General features: G+C 31.1%; 1 protein-coding gene across 2 annotated transcripts in view; it reads right to left on the reverse strand.

Annotated features, from left to right (window-relative positions):
- The window catches only part of rad50 (DNA repair protein rad50), an 11,213-nt gene extending 3,720 nt beyond the window's left edge, over positions 1-7,493 (reverse strand). Inside the window, exons 1-9 of one of the 2 annotated variants that reach the window (XM_018513795.1) lie at positions 7,420-7,493; positions 6,112-6,459; positions 4,142-4,288; positions 3,584-4,025; positions 3,364-3,518; positions 3,105-3,303; positions 2,797-3,020; positions 255-620; positions 65-185 (exon numbers count right to left, since the gene is read on the reverse strand). In XM_018513795.1, the coding sequence (XP_018369297.1) occupies positions 65-185; positions 255-620; positions 2,797-3,020; positions 3,105-3,303; positions 3,364-3,518; positions 3,584-4,025; positions 4,142-4,288; positions 6,112-6,342 (1,885 nt within the window). In that variant the 5' untranslated portion in view covers positions 6,343-6,459; positions 7,420-7,493. Of the gene's footprint in view, positions 1-64; positions 186-254; positions 621-2,796; positions 3,021-3,104; positions 3,304-3,363; positions 3,519-3,583; positions 4,026-4,141; positions 4,289-6,111; positions 6,460-7,419 lie in introns of those variants that run through there. The other variant, XM_018513796.1, reaches the window with a different exon arrangement.
- Between the last annotated feature and the right edge of the window lie 900 nt (positions 7,494-8,393).

The raw sequence follows: 8,393 nt of genomic DNA on the forward strand, positions 1-8,393 counted from the left end.
ATATATACAAAGAGCATGAAAAAAATATATAAAAAATATACTACATCATATAGGATATTCTTACTGTGTAACTCGATCGTCTTCTTCTTAATATCGGATTCTATATGCCGTACTGTTGTTTCAAAAGCAGTAGTTTTGCGTTCTTGTGCTTGAACCTCTCGTGTTAAGGAATTTGTCTCTTTTTCCTAAAATTCATAATCACAATGAGATTTTACAAAGACGCAACGTATATAAACAGAAGATTCATCTCGTACCAATTTCTGGTGTACGCGTTCTAAAGTATCTTTCAATTTTGTTTGTTCTAATTCTTGAATATTTAACAGTACTTTGATGCTATCTCCATGCTTTCTCTTCAAATTCTTCAATTCTTCTTCCTTAGTTTGTAATGCTGACTTTCTTATTTCCAATTCTGCCATTAACGAGCTTAATTTATGCAAAGAAAAAATTTCGTCGTCAATTGAGCTTAAATTTGCTTCAATCTTATGTTTGGATTTTACTTTATTCGCTTTTTCGGCTTCAAGAGAATCTACATTCACCGCGTTGACAAGTTCGTCAATTTTTTGTTTTTCTGTTTTACGTTCTTGTTCGATTGACTTCAATTTATTTCCTGCTGCACCAATCTAGATTAAAACATTTTAACACAATTACTTCTTTAAAACTAAATATTTCTGTCATAAGGATTTTTTCAGGAATCCTAAAGCCGTCTGTATTACCGACTAAAAATGGTTATTGGCAAAAAAGAAAAACAAATTTCCCTGACTTTTCCCGGTTTTCTCAGTTTTTGAAAAAATTCCCTCTCTCTCTCTCTCTGATTAAAACCTAAAAGTCTTTGAATAAAAACAAAGAAAAATGTTAAAATTTTTTATTTTATAACAGTACAATAAAAAAATATATTCAAAGAATTATTTACCTTAAAGAACAAGTTGCAAATATAAATAATAATACGATATAACTTGTAATGAGTGTGTTGCAAATGTTAAGTGAAACATATGACTACTAATACGTGACGAGTAAAAAACAAATAAATTACAGAAAACGACGGATATAGGTATATGTATCTTTGTTTTGCACATTGTTTATTGAGATTTTTGTCTGTATTCATAGGGGCTGCATTCAGCAGAAAAAGCAGCTTTGCAACTGTTGTAAAATTCTTAAATATGATTCGTTTATACATTTAGATCCAATGAGGAACTAAGGGCAAGACCAATCATATTGAAGAATTTTACAACAGTTGCAAAGCTGCTTTCTATGCTGAACGCAGCCATAGTCAGACCTTATATTCAAGGCTTCCTTAAATTTATCTTTAGATGCTCAGTTTATAGTCGATAAAATAATTCGTAGAGTACCCAAAGATAAATTTAAGGAAGCCTTAAATACAGGGTGGGCCATCTATTGGTACGTTTTTACAGAGTGGGCCATCTATTGGTACGTTTTTAAAAATGCGATCAAATGAGCATACATTGATATTTTTACCTGTATAAGGCCTGACTTTAATACAGGCATTAATCATTTCATTAAAACATTGTATGCTCTAATTATTATTTTAATTAATTTTGATTAGAAATTATTTATGAAATGCTCATCATTAATACATACGTACTTTGACTTTTGCAAAGTTAAGTTTTTTCTTTTTAACAATATCTGTTAATGGTTTACTGCAAATTGCTCATTGCAATATTAAAAATATAAAAGATATTTGCATTGCTTCTTTAAAAAATTTAAAAAATTTCATAATTTTTAAAGAAATTTAGACTTAGAATTTTACAGTAATTTAATTTTATCTTAGGTTAATAAATTCCTTAATAATAATTTCCCTGGCTTTTCCCGGTTTTCCCTGATTTCCCTGACTGCTAACAATCCTGAAGAGAAGATCCAGGTATGCATTTTACGGATTAAAAAAAATTTTTTAATGGCGTACCATTTGTCTATATGGAAGTATTAGATTCGTTATTATTATACACGAACAATTAATGTCGGTTCACATTATCTTTTCCTTGTTTTAATTTCTTTTGCGAGTTTATTAGATTCGTGTGATAAAGAGATGAAAGTATTAATGTAAATCTACCATTAAGAAAATTCTTAATTAAAGATAATAATGATACAAAATGTTTTTGTATGTAGGCTTACTATCATATTTATATATTTTTATAGTTTTATATTACTCATAAATTTTTGCACTATTTGTACAAGATCTGTTTTCTGTAACTGAACTAGCGTATACTAGTGCTTGTACTGCTTGCACTGACTCTAGACCTAGTGCAGCCAGTACAGTGAACTCATGCAATGAGTTCTGTTGCACTGGAACAAGAAACAGCGTCGCTGACACCATTTTGGGAACAGAAAACGCTTTAGTGTACACTTTTTGAATTAGTGCAACCAGTGCAAGAACAGAAAACAAACTTGTATTTATAAAAAAATTATGATTTAATCGGTAATATAGACGACTTCAAGATTTCCTTAATATGTGTCTGTGAGGTAGAGTTTATGCCAAAAATAACAAAAAATTTTGAAATTAGATCTTTACCATTTCTTAGTCCAATATAGAGCTGTCAAGGTAGTGACACTTGTTTCATATAAAAGCTATGCTATCTGTACTTACAAAATATTAGTCCACAAACTAGTAGTTTGCACGAAAAAACAACATAGAGTTCTTAGAATTGGACTTAAATACAATTATACAAAAATGTATGTGTATGTATGCATGAGATATTGAAGTAGTCAATGACACATAAATGGTATGTAAATCTTACACTATGATTAATCATCTTTATGATTTTCTTAATATTATTTACTAACCTGTGTTATCTCGTTTCGAATTGTGTCTATTTCGTCTCTTATATCTGTTATTTCCTTCTCTTTAAGGATTTTCTCTGATTCTATCTTCGAATAATTGCTACGCAGCATATCAACTTCCCTTTGTAATTCCTTTTCCTCTCTTTGCATACCCAATCTATTTTCCTCTACTTGTTTTTCTAATGCTCGCATCTTTTCTTCTAATCTTTTTGTAAAAGCCTTCACCTCTGAGAACAAAATTTTTGCATAATTTAGCAAAGCAAGAAAAATGAAGTTTATTAAAATTATGTGAAATTTATCCATAAAAATACCTATTTCAGATACGTCTGATTCTACTGTATCGAAATTCCAAGCTTGTAATGCGTCATTTAATAACTGATTGCGACGAATCACTCTTCTCTCATTATCTTTTACCTGTTGTTTTAATGTACCTACAGTTTCCCTTCGTGTCGCTAAGATATTTGAGATTCTTATTTCTTTCTTGGAGATGTCTTTGATTTCAGCTTCATTCTGCAAATAGCAAACCAATACATAGTACATACACAAAAATACTATTGTAACATTTAATACCTCTGCTATTTCGACGTTTTTTTCCGTCAATATAGTGTCATAAGATTCTATGAGCGCATTTAATTCTTCTGTTGTTCCTTCATAGATATTCCTTATGCTTTTTTTCAGTTTTTCATATCGATCTTTATGCATATCAAATTCCATCTTTTTTTTCTCTGGGGAAAAAAGAAAATGGTTTTGTTTCATTAATTATATTTTAAAATGATTTTTTTCAATTTACCTTCCTCAGTCTGGATATTCTTATACTCTGAATGAAACTTCTGTACTTCTTCAAGTTTTTGTTTCACGGGTTCAAGCTGTTTATCGATATCATTTATTTTCTCCTTTGTAGTATCCAATCTTTTCTTTTGCTCCTTAAGTTTAGTCTCTTTATCCTGTACTTCAGACACGAGTACTTTGTAAGTCTGTTTCTCTGCGTTTAGAGTCCGAATATCACTTTGTAATTCTTTCTGAAGCTTTGAAATAGTCTCCAAAGCTTTGTTAAATCTTGCACTGTCAAATATTTCATCAAATCTCTCTTTTAACAGTTTTCCTTGGTCAAATGGCCAATTAAGCTCGTCTTGATGGCAAAATATGACATAATTCAAGATCGATCTTGAAACACCCAATGCTATACCAATTTCTGCATCAACGTTAGCACATTTATTGGTTATTGAATCTTTCTATGACGAAAATAATAAAAAAATATATATATATTATTAATGCAATTGAAGTAAAGGAATTAAATAACATATGATTTACAAAATAAGATAGTAAATATTACAAAATAGACATTCACCTGTTTTTTATCTTTACTCGTTTTAGTTACAGTGCTGTCAAGGGTTTTAAACTTCTTTTTTTCTCCTTTTGATGACTCGATTGTTCTGGATACTACATAACTAGTACCCATATTATCGATTACTTCAGCTTTGATAACACCTCTCACCTATGATAATAATTCCTAGCACTTTTGAGAAAATTTAAATAAAATACAGATTCGATTATAAATAAAAACGATCAAACCAGAGAAAAGCTTTAATACTAATTTTTTAAATCCTAATTTTGTCATAAAAATTATAATGGTTTCAATCTAAACTTTGATATATCCAAATTATTTATAACAATTATCTAACATTATATACGATCATAAATATGTTTAGATAATCATTATATATATATATAGATTCTAGTATATGTATAACTCGCGGTCTCGCGTAAAGTAGCCACGGTAGTGTCGTTGCGCGTACCTTAGCGCTGAGACACTACCAGTATCTCCAGATACAAGGTGTATATATGTGTATGTAAATATATATTAGACTCTTATTTTCAACTTTCAAATTTTGCAGCACCCCCCAAAACGGTTTTAATTTAAGAAAAAAAATGGATAAAACTGCAATCCGATTAGATAAGAGGAAAATATGCCCTTGGGCCCCTAAACTTTATAATAAAGTAAAAAAATCGATTTTCGTTAATATCTTCTAAGTTATTGAATATATGTATAAAAAAAAAATTATAGATATGAATAAGGGACATTTTTTATATGCTGTTCATTTTTTTCGTATGACGAACGATTTTTGAAAAAAATCCAGAAAAGTAGGAAATAGAATAAAAATTTTTAGTGATCTTAATTAACTTGAACATTTTTAATTAAGGGGAGGCACAAAAATATTCTTTTGAATGTTAAAGGATTATTTTGGAAAATTTCAAATATAATTTCTAAAAAAAATAATAGAAATTGTTGATATAAAATACTGTAATTAAGATTAACAAATAATTTGTTTTTGAGAAAAATTTAAAATATTTTATCTTAATTTTATGTAAAAAGGTAATTACTAATTTTTTATATATAACACATTTTATATAGATTATTTTTATAATAGATGATTTTAGATCATCTTATAAGATTGTAAGGTCTATAATAAAAATAACCTATATAAAATGTGTTAATTAGTAATCACCTTAATTTGTAAAATTAAAATAAAATCATTCTATTTTTTTATTAAAATAAAATAAAATATTCTAAATTTTTATATGTTTGTGTGTGTATGTTTTGTGTGTGTGTACGTGCATGTAATGTGTGTACATATTTAGACTGCGTTTCGTTGCATGCATAATGCACATGAGGTATTATTTTATACTTGTTGTTTGCAGAGTATCAAACGAACATAAAATGATATCTCATGCGCATTATGCACGCAACGGAATGCAGCCTAAATATGTACACACCTTACATGTGCGTACACACACACACACACACAAACATATAAAAATTTGGAATATTTTATTTTATCTTAATAAAAAAATAGAATATTTGATTTCATTTTAATTTTACAAATTAAGGTGATTACTAATTAACACACTTTATATGGATTATTTTTATTATAGACCTTATCAATCTTATAAGATGATCTAAAATCATCTATTATAAAAATAATCTATATAAAATGTGTTATATATAAAAAATTATAGTTGTTGCAGATATAATGCAACAAAGAAATGTAAGATATACGAAGTTGCAAAGAATATATACCTACAAAAAAATTACACATAAATTTAAACAAGAGTCATGATCTCAGAATCAGTGAATACAGTGTGAATAAAGGCTCAAGAATTATTTTAATTCTTCTCGAAAAGATCTTTGAAAATGGAAAGACATTACTGTTATTGAGAAAACAATCTTAACATTTACACTGATAACATTTACAATGATAAATTTTTTGCCAGAGTATAGAATTGTAATAAATTAATTTACAATTACTATTATCATACCGAGCCAGTTGTTGCCAACATGGGGTCATGTATAAAGGACTTCCCTTTATCGGAACCTGGTGGAAACTCGCCAGTAGTTGCATATTTCAACGCCTCGATAATAGTTGTTTTCCCCGTGCCGTTTGGGCCCAGAATAAGCGTCAATGGGCAGGAAAAACGTATTATTGCATCTTCGCTATCATCGCCAAAATTACGAATGCCACGAAGAGCTAGTTTCCGTACTTTGGACATGTCTACTCTGATCAAAAATTGGCTACGTTGATCATTAATCGCACCCCGATATCCTTCCTATCCTTCGACAAAATGGCCTTCCAGCGATGATTGTTCGTCTCCGCAATTAAGCTGTTTCTACAATGAGTCGATAGTTGGTAGTCCTAAGGGACCAATTGTGTTTAGGCTGGAATCGGACTATGCATTGAGGATTGAGATTGAAGATTGAAAGATTGAAACTTCACCAATTAAAACAATAGGAGCTAAAATTCCTTTGTCCTCAGATCAAATTTCAATCTTCAATCTCAATCTTCAATGCGTACTCTGATTCCGACCTAACTCTTGACGATAGTCATTGATGTCGTTGCGCAGATATTATGTAGAGTAAAAAAGCTGCACAATGACATCAATGACTGTCATCAAGTTGCAAAACCATAAAGTCTTATCAATCAATCGGTGAAGTTGGCCAACAACCAACTTGTACGACTTAAGACTACCGATTTTCTTAAGAATGACCAAATTCGATTTTATTCCTTCCCTTAGTCGAGCTAAACGACTTGCTGTACAAGACTCGCGAAAAATCAATCATCTATTTAGGTTAAGACTAGTTAATATTTGGGCCGTGTTTAACAACTCATGGCTAACTCTTCCTCTTCTTCACGTGAGAATGGCCCCGACTCGTAACACAGAGTCGATACGGCCAGAATCGAAAATGCCGCTTATGCGGTAAGTAACAAAAACAATATGCAGAATACGAAAGTCTAAAAGAGTAACATAAACTCAATTGCGTTTGAAGCCGGTCACACTTTCCAAAAATGATGCAATAACACGTCCGATCACGTCGGCAAGGCCAGATCATACTATGGTTAACTCTTAACCGAGGTTCAACTTGTTTCTTATCTTTTTCCAATTCTAAACTTGGAAAGAGACAATAAATAAGTTGAACCTCGTTACGAGTTAACCGTCAATTGTGGAACCGGGCCTTAAAATTTCCGACTACTGATTCTTGTAGAATTATACTAGACTAGAATCGTATAATTTCACGTTCTGACAATGAAATAACACGTGTGAGAATTGAGAAGATACATTAATACACACGTGCATAAGACAAGTTACGCCAAGTTACGCAGTCAGAAAGATAAACGATGAAACGTAAACACTTAACGCGCCAACGTGCGTCCATAGCAATCCATCAGTGTTGCCGCGGGTACAGTATTGCCAACCCGTTTTGCCCAAATCTCACTGCGAGGCTCTTTATTTCCCACTGAAAACCACTAGCTGCGCCTATTTCTCACCAGAAATCACTGACCCGTCCACCCGATTCCACCGAAAATTCACCGTGCCCAAACTGGGGACCTTTTTTTTTGTTTAGTTTTCAGTGCCAACGAACCCCTTGTCTCAGTTTCGTCTATATTCTCAGATCGAACGGACACTGCTAATCAGGGGATCGATTCTGTATCTTGAAACGAGGTGAAAATTACAAAAGTGAGTGAATTTACTAGAATACTGATAATTTCATTGGTCAATTCCTAGTAAATTTGCTCACTTTTGTAATTTTCACCTTGAATGAAGATACAAGGGCTCTATTCTTGAAAAGAAACATATACGAAAGTCTAGGGAAATACTATAATATACGTAACATATACTGTAGCATTTCCCTAGACTTTTGTATACATTACTTTTCAAGAATAGAGCCCCAGAAACGATCCCCTGATGACCCGTGAGCTCGGTGAGCGGTTGTATTACAGTATTACTAAATGCACTCGTCGTTTTCGGACCATTACTACGTTTACACAGTACGCTTTACGCCGAAATTATAGGCTACGTTCGGAAACGTCGCTCGGATGCCTCCGATGCCTCGGATTCATCATTTGTCCTTGTTTAACATTAAATGTTAAATTTTGTTTAAAAAAATATTTTTAAGATTGTAATGAAAAATTGTCTTTGTTTAAAAATGTGTGTTTCTTTAAATATATTTTGTTACTGCAAATTTATAAAACAAATTTGTTATTTTACACAAAAAAATAATTCACTTAAAAGAAAATATCGCTTTTTCAAGCTTAGTAAAGAAG

Source organism: Trachymyrmex cornetzi, unplaced genomic scaffold (genome assembly GCF_001594075.2).
Source record: "Trachymyrmex cornetzi isolate Tcor2-1 unplaced genomic scaffold, Tcor1.1 scaffold475, whole genome shotgun sequence".
In the NCBI taxonomy this organism is placed as follows: Eukaryota; Metazoa; Arthropoda; class Insecta; order Hymenoptera; family Formicidae; genus Trachymyrmex; species Trachymyrmex cornetzi.